General features: G+C 38.1%; 1 protein-coding gene across 2 annotated transcripts in view; it reads right to left on the bottom strand.

The window, feature by feature from the left end:
* The window catches only part of FOCAD (focadhesin), a 274,355-nt gene that overhangs the window by 56,723 nt on the left and 201,409 nt on the right, over positions 1-16,223 (bottom strand). For both annotated transcript variants that reach the window (XR_012495704.2, XM_019750360.3), the window contains 4 exons: positions 12,070-12,158; positions 8,280-8,324; positions 3,694-3,802; positions 550-666 (listed from right to left, as the gene is read on the bottom strand). Coding sequence is in view for 1 of the 2 variants with exons in the window: in XM_019750360.3 (XP_019605919.3) it covers positions 550-666; positions 3,694-3,802; positions 8,280-8,324; positions 12,070-12,158 (360 nt within the window). In the remaining variant the exon portion in view is untranslated. The remainder of the gene's footprint in view (positions 1-549; positions 667-3,693; positions 3,803-8,279; positions 8,325-12,069; positions 12,159-16,223) is intronic.

Below are 16,223 nucleotides of genomic sequence, written 5' to 3'. Positions count from 1 at the left end.
TTTACAGAGTTGGCAAGGATTAGTTTTTACCTTCATTTTACAGATAAGGAAATTAAGATGATGGATCAAGTCACAAAACTAGTAAGGGATGAAACTAGGGCTACAATCACTATAGATAATATTATTTAATTGCCTCATTTTATGCATAGGGAAACAAAGGTCCTGAGAGCTTAAGTCAACTGCCCATGTGCGTACACACCCTGAAATGGAAAACACCATGACCCGAAACTCAGGATACCCCATCTTCAGCCAATGTTAATTTTATTATAACTGCAGTTCTCAACTCTGACATGATACAATAATCTAGAAAGCTTCCAAAATGCTGACACCCAGGGCCTATCCTGAGCAATTAAATCAGAGGTGAGGCCTATATATCAGTATTTCATTTTTCAGTTGTATGTACAATATGTATTTTAAGTTCCCAGGGTGATTCTAGTGTACAGCTAAGGCTGAGAATCATTACATGATACCATGGATTTCATGTGAACAATGGATATGAAAAGATTCAACCCTTGAGTTTTGTCATCAGTTTTTACTTCTCAGACTTACATAATAAAATGAGGAAAAAAGTTGCCCTCTGGGTTGGTAATGGCTATCCACAATGACCAGAAGAGTATCAAGCACCATGGTAACCCATTCACTCACTGGAAGGAAATTAGGTTGAACCTGCAGATGAAGAAAAACATGAAATGATAAGGGAAAAAATTAAAAACCTAAACATTATTTCCATATTCAGGGTACAAAGCCCTTCTGTATTAAAGAATGAGGAGGTGGATAGGTATTTGACAAACACGCATCCTCACCTGTGCCAACAGGGATAAGATTTGCCTTTTATATAAGACTAAACAGAGGTGAGAGGATGGAAGCTGCACAACAGAACACATCTGAGAGCTCCTCAGAACGCTCCTGTCATGTGGAGGTTAAAGGGACAGAGATGCACAGAAAGCAACTCAAAAGGTCTCCATTCTATGACTTGCCATTTCAAAAAGGAGGCAGTAAAGCCGCCTACAAAATTTTGATCACTATCTCTAGCATTTCTGCTTTACTGTCACTATATATTTAACATTTAAGAAACATCACACCATTTGCCTAGCTAACTAGGCATGAAAACATAATTGATTTTCAGTTTGGAGGAGAAGAGGAAAGAGAATACAACAAACAAACAAAACAATATGTAACAAAACCCAGCTTATTGAAACAGAGAACTTGGTTTTAAAAATCATTCATGACCAGGGATGTCAACGCATTCGTCAAGTCACATGGTAACACTCAGATGGTGCAAACTATAAAGGTCAATGTAATGCTAAGTATCTTCTTGGAATCAATTCCTTGAATCAAACATGGCCGCCTTCTTAAGATCTTTAGTTATTGGTCACACGCAGATTTGAATGAGGTTTGAAAACTTCAATTTTAATCAAAAGCAAGTCCCCTTCTCTGGGTTGTGTGGCTTCTGGGTGTTTTGTGTACTATGTGCAGAACAAAAGGGTGGGGGAATAAAGAGTAACAAGAGAGCCTGGAATTCAAACTCGGAGCTAAACCCCCAGTTATTACTGGGGCAAATTACTTGTACAACTGCATGGCTCTTTTAAAGGACATGAAACATTTCATCTCTAAAAGAAGTTCACCTTTCTCATCATTAAGATTCTGGGTTTAAAGTTAAATTTTCACATAGTAACTAATTACATTTTTATCCTTCATGCAATAATCCCTTGACTTCTTTCTCTTCCCCACATGTAATATGAAGTTCTGACAATTAAGTTTGCGAGCTTGTAGCAATGATGTTGCTAACCTTTTTTGATATCACAGGGATTATTCATTATGAATTTGTACCAACTGGACAAACAGTTAACCAAGTTTACTATTTGGAAGTGCTGAAAAGGCTGTGTGTAAAAGTTAGATGACTTGAGCCTTTCCCCAACAATTCATGGCTCTTGCGTCATGACAATGAACCAGCTCACAAGGCACTGTCCATGAGGGAGTTTGTAGCCAGTAAAGAAATACCTGTATTGGAACACCCTTCTTACTCACCTCATCTGGCCCCCAATGACTTATTTCTGTACCCAAAGATAAAGGAAATATTAAAAGACATTGTGACGACATTCAGGACATCAACGGTAATATAACAACAGCTCTGATGCCCATTCCACAAAAAGAGTTCCAAAATTGCTTTTAAGGGTGGACTAGGCACTGGCATCGGAGCATGGCTTCCTAAGGGGAGTACTTCAAAGGTGACCATACTGATATTCAGCAATGAGGCATGTAGTACTTTTACTAGGATGAGTTCGTGAACTTAATTGTCCAACCTTGTATACATTCGTAGCTTTTGCCACACGGCATCTATTTGTATCTTATTTACTGGTAATGGTACCCTTTGGGATTCCATCCTCCATGATTTGAAGGTTGGTTAAATGTTCAATCAAGCGACCTATCCCACCCTACCCAAAGTGTAGGCGTGGGACCGATGGGACTCTGAATCTTCAGTGAGTGATGCCAGGACGGTAAGTGACTACAGCTGATCCAGGGGCTGGGGGGGGGAGGGGTATGTGGGAGGGATGTCTGCTGAGGCGGCTCAGCAGCACCTATGCCCGGACTCCCCAAGTTGCTGTGGTTATTGTTTTTACCCCAAACCCAATTTTTTAAGCTTTGCCTTCATTTCCCTGGGCTTCTAGAATCCTTATCCTTCTACTTCTGTTTTTAGTTAAATGAGAGCCGTTTTCTTTGCTTGCAACCAAAAAAACCCCAGCATGAAAAATACAGTACAGATCACCCATAAGACACTCTGCAGGGACAGATAGGCTGAATAACTTGAATAAAATCCAGTTTTTGCAGCAAGAAGTGATGAAGTATGTGTTGATGCTGATGATAATGGTGGCGATGACTGAGGGGTTAGTATGTATGAGCCGTTGTGCTTCCCACATATTAATTCACTCAGTCCTTAAATAATCCTATCTGGCAAGTATCGTTATCCCTGTTTTACAGATGGCGAAATAGGCTCTGAAAGGGGAAGTCACCGACAGCAGGCCATAGAGCTAGTAAGTGCAAGTATTAGGATTTAAATATAGGACTCGCCTACTCCAAAGCCCATGTTTTCAACCTCTTGGCTGTACTGTCTCCAGATACTGATAGCCGCTAGATCGTGGGGCTTCTAGAAAGGATAAATCCATGCCTTTTTATTTTGACAGATACAAATTATCTGGAAAAGGACATTGGAAATGAACATTGGCCAGCTCGCCACATGTTTAATTAAGAAATAAATGCCTTGCAAAAATGAATAGGCACTTTGTCATTGACATCTACAATTAAAATGCAAAGTACAATTTTTTTCAATCAGTAAACACTGCTTATTTATCATTTTTTGACAGCATTGTTCACTTTCAGTAAGCCTAGTTAACCTCCTAAGATTGGTTACCACTGATGTAATCACAAAAAGACAGCCCCCGTTGCATAAAATTGGTACCTTCAAATTGAAATGACCACTTAACTGTGAGGGAGAAAGCAAAACAGAAAAGCTGCAAGGAAAAGTGTCTTAGAAGACATGAAAGCTCACAGTGCAAAGGCCGGTCAGCTGGCATAACTTGGTGCTGTAATCACAGACTCTAACCTCGTAAATTCAGACGCAGGCTCCCAGAGACCTCTCACTTTTCAAATGTTACACAACCAAGGCCCTACTGGTTCAAATCACCCTGAACTCACCTCGAGGACCCCCTCCGCATCTGAGGAGAGGCTGGCTTCATGTTTGGATATGATGACAGCAAGGCTGCTTAAGGCCAGCAGTGCATTGCCTTTGACCACTGGGCTGTCCCTGTTGAAAAAGAAAACAATTCCAAGAGAGGATTTGGGGGCATTGACCAGGAGAAGTGAAGGCGCTATTACAGGGAGGGCAGATGAGGTCAAACAGCACTTCCATCCCTTCACAGAGCCTCACAAACACAGCTCTGTTTGTGCCCTGATGCCAGCAGCTTCTTTCCTCCTTTTGACACTACTGCTAATCTTTAACTCTTCTTAGAGATGCACAGTCATTATGCTTGTTTGTAACTTAAAACATCCCATCTCACATATCTAAGTTCTTTTGTCCTAAAATTTTCATTTCATCATTTGACATTACATTTCCAAAGCTGTCTTCTTCTGTGTCATCTGTGGCCAATATAAATGTATCGATGTGTTCTGAAAACACAACCCAGGGCGGTTACGTGAAGAAGCCCAGCAGAATGGAACTGGCCTCTGGCTTTCCTAAAGCACTGGTGTGTGGAAACCAGCTTCTAGTGAGCCACTTCAGGCAGCATATTTTACTAGCAACTTGACACACTGGCAGCTTTCCTCAGTCATTATTACCCTCCCCTTCTTTTTCTTAATACGTCAAAGCCAACAACCTCAAAGTCAGGTTGTAATATAATTTAGAGACCCTAGTTAAGATGCAAAAAAGGACGTGTTTGTCGACTATCTGGATGGAGAGTTGCCCTTTTATATCATCCAAATGGTAGTTTTCTAACATTCGCAATAAAATCTTAAATTTGACTTCCGAATTTAGTAGCAAGAAAACCAAACCTTTCAAATATACTTAGGACTTGAAAATGCACATTTAGCATTATTCCACCATTCCAAGGTGATCCTGGAGAATGAAATGCCAACGGGGACACTGAGGAGATGCTCTCGGCTGGCCAACTCTGTGCTACAGAACTCGGGCAGCAGAGCACTCGTACTGTCAGACAGTTCAGTTCTCAGCAAGTCCTGTGATTGTGGGTTCCCGTAAACATAGAGAATGGTTCCCAAAGCCTGGACTTGAGACCTGAACTTGAATCAGTGTATACATCTAAGAACTACTCTCTGTTAACCCCACTGCTGGAATACAATGGATACGTTAGCTGAGGAGGGCTTCCAGCTGTGTGCCCTGTGCAAGCCAGTCCCAGACGGGAGTCATCACTGAACAGGCATTAGTGGGTATGAAAAAGTTAGTGTACATGTGTGTTCTTGCATTTTTGTTTCCATTTGGTAAGAACGGGACTTAGGAAGTGCCATTATCAAGTTCTATCTATTCATCTATTCCCTCCTTCCTTTCTCTTTCACCTTGGGGTAGTTAAGCTCAGTGAAGACATGTTCTGCACACTTGGTCATTTTGTTTCCCCCTCCCTAATTCATTCCTCTATGGGACCTGCCTTAAGTTGATAAAACAACAGCATTTCTATTGGGGGCTGGTGTAAGGGAGAACAGGAAGGAAGCCTTGTGGTCTAAGCAGATGGCTTCATCCGAGGTTTTGTTAGAGTTCTGTACAGAGGATTACTGGGAACTCCTGCTAATAATGAAATGCCAAGAAGCAAGGCAAGATCTGGGCATTCCTATGTGCCCTAGCCACAAAATCATTTAACAAAACCAAAATTAAATCCTTTATCTCTATTATCTTTTTCCTTTAGCTGAGAATACCCTGAAGCCTGTCCTGCTACAAAATGGTCATGAATTCCTAAAGTTAGGTAAAAAAAAAAATAGTTCTAACTTCTCAGTGATCTGAGAATTAGAAACCCCAGTTTTTATAGCCCTGCAGAAAAATTTAGACGGTTACCAGAAATCAGATATCAAATCTTTTAAAACAAGAGTATTAGACAAGATGATATAAAAAGTATCATTTTAATCCTGAAACTCTGAAAGAGAATTTAGCCTCAGTTTTAAACAGTGCCCAAAATGATATTGTTTCAAAAGTTTCACTGGTCTTGACGTTCCTGAGCATGTATTGTTCTTGTAAAATGGAGAAAAATGTATTTAAATCCACTGGAAATTAGAGTTTTGGTTGCAGACCAAATGCATATTTGAACATTAATCTTTGAATAGGAGAAAACCAGTCCACAGTCCACTTAATGCTTGCTTGGCCAAGCTATACATTTCATGAAAGTACTGTGACTAGCTCTTGATCACCTATGTATTCCCTACATGCTTAGCACGGGGACTTATGGAGAGGAGCCGACACATATGTAGTGAAACAAATTCCAGGAGTGCGCCAGGTGAAAATCTACAACCATTTCAGCAAAAGCTCATCACCTTGTTGATCAAATAACTATCCCCTGCCAGTGAAGCAATAGTAGCTAATTTGCATAATAACATGTCAGCATCAGTACAGTATTTATCTAGGCAACACCACTGACATTTTAATTAAATTGTCCTTTGAAACAAACTGAAGCCATTAACCTAATTAAAAAGCCTAAGGAAGGATGAGTGCAACGATGCTTTCTAAGGGACAAAGTATTACATTACATGCTAGTAAAGTGACCCAATCCCTTGGGGATTTTTATCGTCAGGTTCAAATCTATTTAATTAATAACAATGAAAATAAATGTACACCAATCTTCAGGTTTCATCTGGGTTCTGATTTTTCCTTAGCCCTGTCCCTGATGCTTTAAAAATGCTCTCAAATGAGCAAATCAGTCTAATCCTGTAACTGGTGTTTTACTTCTTGCATTTAACTCATGGCTCAGAACAAAATAAGTCCTACACTGGCCCAAACCAGCCTGTGACAGCCATGGTCCAAGGAATTGAAGGTTAAGCTGGCAGGAGGTGGTGGTGGTGTCCTCACACGGTTGGAGGACGTCAATGGGAAAAAGTAAAGAAAGGGTGGCTGAGTGATTTTCCCGCTGATCTATCATTAATCTCTTTGCGTCTGGACCTTAAGTATCTCCCACTCACTTGCTGTCAGGCTTAGTATTGTCAGGATTGCTTTAATAAGATAAGGTCTATAAAATACTTTGAAATTTCTAATGAAAAGGTAACACCATGAGAACATGATTTTTACTCTGTACCGCTGAGAATGGGAACACACTCTTCTTAGGTTTTGTGATGAAACAATCCTTTGCAAATCTGAAGATTTAAAATAAAGATTTTAAGAAAGATTTTATTTCAGATTTTAGAATGGAAAATGCAAAAGCTACTAAAGAGGCAAAATTATAGTTTGTTTCAATAGAAAGCTGCTAGTTTCTTTGAGCTTTGTGCTACAAATGTCAGGGCACCATTTTTAACAGGGCATAAGTAGACTATATAATAGAGCAGGCTATGAAAGGTGAGGTCAGAGGCAGTCCTCATGCCAGCACCTCCTCCCATGCAGCTGAGTGCTCTCCCACTGTGTCGACAATTCACCAAACTAGATAAGCAGACACAAATGAGTCCCTACAGAAGCCTTTCTGTCCTTGAGTTTTCATTTTGTCAACACACATGTCACCAGATAGTTCCCAGGGCCTCCCACAGACCTGAGTGTAGGGGAGCGTTACCACTTCTATTTCCCTTTATTCAGAAGACATGAGGCTGAGGAGCAATCCTGTACCGAGAGCAAGTTCACAGTTAAGTGCCTGTTTAAGAGACAATTGGTGGAACGCGAATTCTAAGGTAGATTCATGGGTTTGTTTTTGGAAGGCAAAATGTATTTAGCTTCAGAAGGTTTTGGAACATGATAGGGATAAACTATATTGCAATTAAATATTTCTAGATAATATGGACTTTCAAGTCAAATGAAATCCTCTAGGTGAAAGGGATAGCTCTGTTAGTTGGTGGATAAGAAGAAAGGAAGTCAAATAGGATTGGCAGTAGCTACGGGTGATTGTAGAAGGGAGAAGCGTATATAACTGACTGTAACTTACAGCCAGGAACAGTTAGTCAGCTTGTTAACAAAGGAACCTGATGAGATTTGTTCAAGCAAGTTCTTGAGAGTATAATTTTCTTAGTGCGAGTTGGTTTAAGATAAAAAGCCTCAAGGAAGTAATACTCAAGTTATTTTTGTTAAAACAACCATTAAGGATATGTCCGAAATTGCCTTTTTACTGGATCTTCACATTAGTTTCTAGTATTTAAAAATTCGATTTTAAGATACCCTAGACCCAATAACACAAAGGGAATGAAAGAATGTACTACTGTGATTTGTTTGCTGGCTCACAGTTGAGATTTAATAATCTACATAATTCACATTAGTAAGTATTCCACCACCCTGAACTAAATTAGAATTTGTAAAATCTAAGTCAGCACAGGGCATGTTGTTTCCTATACAACAAGGACACAACCTCAATAGACTCTGGATGTGAAACTATGTGTTTGTACTGATTACTCTGCATTTTCACACAAAGACATACAATAAGAATTAATACCAGAAAGGATAACAACTGTTTTTGTTTTGTTTTTTAAAAAAATAATTGAAAAGTCCTTTAAAATTCATAAAGTTATGAAATACCCTAAAAAGAGAAATGGTACGTACCTGCTAAGAAACAAAATGTTTACAGAAAATTTGGGGCAAGAAAATAAATATATCTTACTTTGCAGCTGAATTGGTGATCTCATTAGTCAACATATCGCGGACCCTGCAATAATGATGGAAAGAAAATAGGTATGAGAGTTTGTTAGAGCAAGAACCCAATCTTTTTGCTTATCCTTCAATTAATAAGAACCTCTAGCAATGACTCCTGATATAAAAACTATATATATAGAATTTTAGTGTAAGGTGAAAGAGCTGTAATAAGGGCTTTGCTTCAAAAAAAGGTTTTATCTTCCTATTCTTTACATCACTTAGTGGAGGCAGAGAAGGAGGTACGTGTAACTGAGGAGGGATGTACAGGCAATATTGTAATGGTGTCATCTCTTAAACTGATGTGTTAGTATACATAGTCCTTTATATTATTCTCTGTGATGGTCTGAATGTTTATGTCCCCAAAAAAGTCACATGTTGAAATCTTAACTCCCAGTGTCTGGTATTTGGAGGTGAGACCTTTGGGAGGTGGTGAGGGTGAAGCTCTCATGAATAGGATTAGTGCCCTTATAAAAAGAGACACCAGAGAAAGAATGAACAAATGAACTAACTCATTAACTCCCTCACTCTCGCTGTCATGCGAAGACACAAGGAAAAAGTGGCCATCTGCAAACCAGGAAGCAGGTCATCACCAGTACCAGATCTCCCAGCACCTCCATCTTGGATTTCTCAGCCTCCAGAACTGTGAGACATAAATTTCTGTTGTTGAAGCCACGTGGCTAAGGTATCTTTGGTATAGCAGCCTGAACTAGGACATTTGCTTTTTGCACAAGAGCTCACCAAAACAGCAATTTACTATTTCCAAATTGTAGATAATGGAATAGTTATTATGTGTGTATATAAAACTAAAAATGTTTGTTATAAAATCACTCTGAAGCTAAAAGAAAACAATTACACTTGCGAATTTGAAGGAAAGTGTGCTCAATTCAAATATTCACAGAATAAAAACATTTTTCAATAGAAGAGCCTTGAGATAAAGTGAAAAACAATCACTAACTGCCAAATTTACATTTTGTAAAGGATATCATAGACATTTTCACTGTATATTTTGAGTTTCATAAATTTAAAGTTTTTATAAATATTTTGCAAATATAAATTATATTTGCATTGATAAATATTTTGCATTTGAAATATAATAAAAACTTAACTATTCAGCACTCCCTGAGAAGGAGCCATTCTTAAGAGCTAAGTATTTCAGATAGCTACAAACTACTCCTACAGCTCTTAAACTTGTATTTTATAAAAACATTTGACAATAAATTTCTCTAAAATGTACTGTCCAATCTCAGTCTTCCTAGATGAAGGATAGTGCATTTAATCTATTATTTTATTGGTCAGTGTGGAATATTTATAGATGTGGACCTGCCTTACATCTCTGTGGACTATTTCCCTCTTCTTACCTACTCTCTTCTCTCTGCTGCATCACCAATTTTTCCTTCTCTACTTGTATTACCCTCCCTTCGCATGTGAACATACTGTAATATCTGCCATCTTAAAATAAGAAAAAGCCTTTCAGCCATTGCCCAATTTCATTGCTTGTCATACATCAAAACTCATTTAAAAGCTTAGCCTAAACAGACTCATAGATTCAGAGAACATTTTGATTGCCAGATGGAAGGGTGGTTGGGGGGATGGGTGAAAAAGTGAAAGGATTGAGAAATACAAATTGGTAGTTACAAAATAGTCATGGGGCTGTAAGTAAAGCATAGAGAATATAGTCAATAATGCTGCAACAACTATGCATTGTGCCAAGTGGGTACCAGACAAATCAGAGGGATCACTGCATAAATTACATAAATGTCTAACCACTATGCTGTACACCTCAAACTATTATAATATAAAATAATATTGAATGTCAACTGTAACTGAAAAAAATAAATAATTAAAAATTAACCCCCAAAAAAGAAAAGTAGCCTATACTTGATGACTCTAGTTCATTTCCTTTCACTCTCTCTAGACCCTTCTATAATCTGGCTTTTGTCCCCACAACAACAGATCAGCTCCTGTCATGGTCACTGATGACTTTTAAGAGGTCAAATCTAATTCCCCATTCTCACTCTCCATCTTTGGCAGCCTCACAGCAGCATTTGACACAATTGGTTGCTTCTTTCTTGAAACACTTTCCATCCTCGGCTTTTAAGACTCCACTCTCTCTTGATTTTCTTTCTACATCACTGATCATTAAGGTTCCTTTTTCAGCTTCCCCACTTCTAAATGTTGAAGTGCTCTGGGGCTCAGTTCTCTGATCTTTTCTCTATCTTTACTCACTCCTGAGGTGATCTCATCCAGCAATATGATTTTAAATGCAGTCAATATGCTGATGAGTCTCAAATTTATATTTCCAGCCCTGACTTCACCCCTGAACTCTAGACTCATATGGTCAACAAACTACTCGATATCTCCTATTGGAGATCTAATTAGGTATCTCCAACTTATCAAGTCTCCCAAATGATTCCTACCCAACAAGGACCTGCTTTTCTATAGTCTTCCCATCTTAGTAAATGGGAACTCCATACTTTTAGTTATTCAGAGTTAAAGTACCGGAGTTATCCTCGGCTTCCATTTCTTTCTCACAGCCTTCATTCCATGTGTCTCTCTATATTCCAGAGAGTATAGCTAACAAACCACCTCCACCAAACAATCATTTCCAGATAATGAGATTAAAACGACATGTAAAAGATAATAGTAAATAGGAAGCAAAATCCAAATTCTTAATCACTAATCTTAAATCCAATGTCATAATGTTTAAACTGCATTGCTATTTTCAAAATAAATTTAGAAAATGACACTGACTAGAATTAGTTAAACACACATACACATAGCTTCTGCTCTTCTACTTATGCCAATTGTCAGTAAGTAAAAATGTAAAATCAAGTAACCTTTGAACAGATTTTTAGATTAAAGAAACCTGCATCTGCAGGCAAAGTTATTTAGATTCCGGACACTAGGTTTGGGCTGCTGCAACATTAAGCTGACAAGGTATTCATCCCAACCCATGTAACAATTTAAATTGCTTTTAATGTGCCAGCACTTACACATTTCTAGATAATATAATGTGAATTCACTAGGGGATGTCTGCCAAAGAAATTAAAGCCCTGACACGGTAAAATTGCTCGTAATACTGACGATGTCTTGTGGAGGGCAGAGCAGGGGAGTGGAAGGGTCTTCCTTTACTAAATGGGAGTTACCGTGTTTCCCCGAAAATAAGACCTAGCTGGGCATTCAGCTCTAATGTGCCTTTTGGAGCAAAAATTAATACAACACCGGGTATTATTATATTATTATATTATATTATATTATATTATATTATATTATATTATATTATATTATATTATATTATATTATATTATATTATATTATAATATTATATTATAAAGGCCCAGTCTTATATTATAGTAAAATAAGACCAGGTCTTATATTAATTTTTGCTCCAAAAGACGCATTAGAGCTGATTGTCTGGCTAGGTCTTATTTTCAAGGAAACACGGTAGGAAGGCAATGAATCGAGTGGCAAAAACTGAATTTTTCATTCAAAAGCATATAAAACAATCAGTTATGGGGGAAAAAGAAAAAAGCAAACCATTTCCACACTGCTTTGGAAAATAATAAGAAAACATAAAATTCATGAATAAAGCTCTCCTTCTTACATCTGAGGAGGGATGGAAAATATATAGATGAGGTCTCAGTCTTATCCCCGTCAGGCTCATATGGAAGTTAAACTTCCTAACATTAAAGCATTTAGAGCAGTCACCTTCCCCCTCATCGCTTATTTCCCACGACATCATGAAACCATCGCCTTACCAGAGCCAGGCTGTGCTTTTCTTGTATTGCACCTCCGCAGCTCCTTCTTTTCCATGTTTTAACTGCAGCTCCAGCTCTCCTATTCTTCCCTGCAAAAAACACAGCATAAATCAGCATGTAACTCTATGGCCAAAATTATCTTAAAATTTCTTTGGAAAACACTTAAATGTATCCTTTTCCAATTGGCCTAAGTGTTCCTGATAGGATGTTAGATTATGAAAGAGGACGTGTGAGGGGACATAATTATATCACTGCTCAGGTATTTCTACAGTCACCAAGTAAGAACATCCTGGACAAGTTGTTCGTTTAGCAAATTGAGAGCCCAGCACTTCATCTGGGGGATTACCTATTAAAAGCAGATTTTAATTTCATAGTCCCCGTTCAAAAAAAAAAAAAAAGTCCCTTACATGGTAATGGTCTGCTTGTGTCAGCAGCTGATAATTTAACTGACTCTATCCCAAAACTGGGGTCTGGGTACCAGTATTATAACAGAATGATAGAAAATGAGTAGGATAAGTATATAACACCTATGATTTAGATAACATATAACAAAACTTATTCTCAAACAGCTGCATATTACATTTTTATTTCAAGTAAACATATAAAAATACCATAATTCCCAACCTCTACCATGTACTAAGAAAAATATAGCTAGTATCGTCCCTTTAAGACCAAGGCCTTCAAATATCTATTATTCTTTTTTTTTCAATACTTGGGATTATTTTGATCAGATGCTTTCCCTTCATTCCATCACCAATTACATTATTTAAATGCAATTAAAATACTGGTTTATTGATGAACCCTAAATTGGACAAGAACTTAGACTGCGATATATCGTATTACTGAGTAATACCAAACCATTTTCAGAAGTGGTTGTGCAGCTTACCACTTACCACATTCTCACTAGAAGTAAGTAAGAGTTCTAGTTACTTCATATCCTCATCAATATTTAGAATTGTCAGGCTTTTTAATTTTTACTATTCTTGCGGGTATGAAACGGTGCTCATTATGGTTTTAATTTTCATGTCACTGTTTACTAATGAGATTAAACATCTTTTCAAATGTTTACTGACTATTTGAGTTTTCTATTCTGTCCATTTTTCTACTGGTTGTCTTTCTCTTACTGATTGTAGAGTTCTAAGATATGTTCTACAGGAGAAAAATATCTCTTTCTAGATATACTCCAGAGTGGGAAGCAATATAACTTGATGGGTTAAGGATATGGGCTCTGGAATCAGAATCATACAACTATCTCATGGTATTAGAGTATCAAATTAAATAATGTAGAAAAGTATCTATTTACTACAGTGCCTGATAACAAATAATAGCTACCATTACCAGGTTCGTTGTAAATAGCAACAAAAAAATCCCTACCTCCCCCTATTATCTTCTTATAGGACGTTCTTTCATGAATACATCAAAATCCTTCTTGAAATAATTCATATTTTCATCTGTGTACTCTCACAAAGTAAAAGATTCTCCCTCCCGGCCCCCCATATGTAATATCCAGACTATTCAATTGCATGTCCTTGTATTTCTCTTATATACTCTCGGTTACTAGCCTATGAGCTCACTGAAGACAACGACCGTTTCATCAGTCTAAAAAGTCCCTGTACATAGCACAGCCCCAGCACACAACGTCCTGGGGCTCACTGGTTCAGGCACTCTGAGATTTGCTGGGCATTCTATTCACATCCTTCATAGTTTCTGTTTACATCAATCATATCCATTCCTACCTCACTGTTTTCAAACATACAACCCTGGCCCTTTCATTCTCCCCTCTGTCTCTTGGAACAAGGTATCAAAGGTGATCAAACTGGCAAGATATTGATATTAATAGCTAATATTGATATTGGCCTCGCAAGGGGGTAGGCAAAATAGAAAATGATTTTTATTGGCTGTCTTTGTTATGCTTCTTAAATTATGCCTGTTTACTACTAAAACAATTACTTTCCATAATGCTTTTCCAAAAAAGACAAGGAATAGGAAATTAAAAGGTTAAAATCTGTTTAGAAATAAACAAAGCACAAAAAAGCTAATACACGTGCAGCCTCTTGAAAAGGCCTACATTTCTCATCTCTCCTGTAGCCATAAACCAGCATAACAATTCTACTGTGACCAAGTAAATTTCTTATTTTTTCTTCCTTAGAATCCCTTCTCCTCTCAGTCACCCTCTTCTGGAACCCCTTGCACCCAGTCCAGGACAGGCTGTTTACCCATATCCACTCTGCTTTCCAATTCTCTGCCCACTGGTAACAGAGATCCAGCATCATTCATTCAACTCAGTCACCTCTGCTTCTGGTTAGCAGCTGTGGTTAAGGGGGGAAAACACTCACAGGGAGAGAAAAGGCTGAAATGATCACCCAAATTCAGAGTTGCGGATTGCCCGTAGGTTCCAATGATTATTCTAGCGATTTCTCTTACTTTTTTTTTTTTTTAATCTCCAGCCTATGTAACCAAGACCTTGCTGATTATAGTGAGAAATTTCACCTAGCTCCAAACCTACACATTAAAAACAAATGGATAAGCCAACAACCCTTACAAATTGTCAGAGAGTAATTTACTAGGGGTCACAGTTCCTGACCTTGGTTTTGATTTCAGACTATTTTGCAGCTAGCTGACCGACTCAGGAAACAAGTATCTGCAGTGAACCTGCTTTAATTCCTCTCTCCTGTTGGAGGTCATATCCACAATCCCTTTACACAAAGGCTGGAGACTTTAAGTCCTCAGCAGCCCACAAGGGCAGCAAGGGAAGACGGCTGGGGTGGGATCCTTTACGGACTCTGAACTGTCAGTCAACTCGTATCTTCCTTTTCATCTTAATGGGAAGAAATCCAAATTCCTCCCCACATCAACCACTTTGATATGCTTATAATTCAAAATCCCACATCTTGTGGAAACATCAGATAAGGCTGGAAGCAGACGCCTAAGCAAAAGCTGCTAGCCACGCTCAGATGTTGTACTTACTCACAACATAATCAACCCCCAGGAAATAACCGAAAATGTACCTTTTCGCATGTCTCCTATGTTTAATTGAATCAAATATGGCTCCTGTAATGATCCTCTACTTTAATGCTACAAAATATGTCTAGCACCAGATGGAAGTATCTATAACTCCCGCACAGAAGTATCCTCCAGGACAGAAATTCTTAACAGGGACAAGGAATATGGCAGTTGCTCTAATTCTTTTAAGATACCATAAAGTCTAAGTGTGGACTTATTTAAGAAACTTGGAACAGTCACAATGCATCAGTCTACCTTCAAGTAATAGTGCCAGCCTAAAAAGCATTGCTGTATTTTCAAATAATACTGAAACCCTTATTATAGTCTATGATTTTTCACTTCTTTTGTCACCAATTCTCAATGAACCCAGATTTATTCAATATCCAAAGTAAAGACATTTTAATTGATGAATAAACAAAGATGTGCACTATCACAACAGTAGAAATGCAGGATAATTGACCTGTGTTACTAAAAATACTCAGCTGGCTTTTCAGAAATAGATCTGTCCTTTAAAATATTAAAGCAATTTGCATTATGTGTTGTTATAACTAATGTGAAACATTATGTGTTAGGGAAAGTGCAGGACGCAGTGGGAAAGGCTGAGGTGCTGGAGTCAAACAAATTCCAGTTAAGATCCAGTTCTTTTGAACTGACTGTTGGGTTTTGCACCATCTGTTCTGCTTTCCTAGCTAATCCTGCTTCCCCATCTATAATCCCATTATATGTGTGGTTAACAACACCCATTTCACAGGGTTTCTGTGAAGATTAATTGAAATAATATATGTTAAGTATTGGACACACACTAGTTATTCAATAAATGGTAGCTCTTATTGTAAAAACCATGGAGATTCTTTTTCTAATCAATTGCAAGTCACCTGCATGAGTTAGTTATACCACAATCCTGTTCAATGTAGCCTTCTTTATGCTAAGGGCAAAGTACAATTCTCAGTTCATTCTGCAGGAGGAGGAGGTATCCTTGCTTTCTCCAGGCACCTGTAGTACTCTGTACATCTTCTATTAAAGCCTCACAGATGTTGCGTTGGAGTTGCTAGCGGACATGTTAGTCTCCCGCACTGGACTGGGAGCTCATTGAGAGGAAGGAATGGTTTAGTCCCCTTTGTATCACATATGCCTGGCCAGTAAAAAGTACT

The sequence above is a fragment of the Rhinolophus sinicus genome, chromosome 16 (assembly GCF_057876585.1).
Source record: "Rhinolophus sinicus isolate RSI-liver-muscle chromosome 16, RSI-T2T, whole genome shotgun sequence".
Lineage (NCBI taxonomy): Eukaryota > Metazoa > Chordata > Mammalia > Chiroptera > Rhinolophidae > Rhinolophus > Rhinolophus sinicus.
This window is presented reverse-complemented; position numbering and strand designations above follow the sequence as displayed.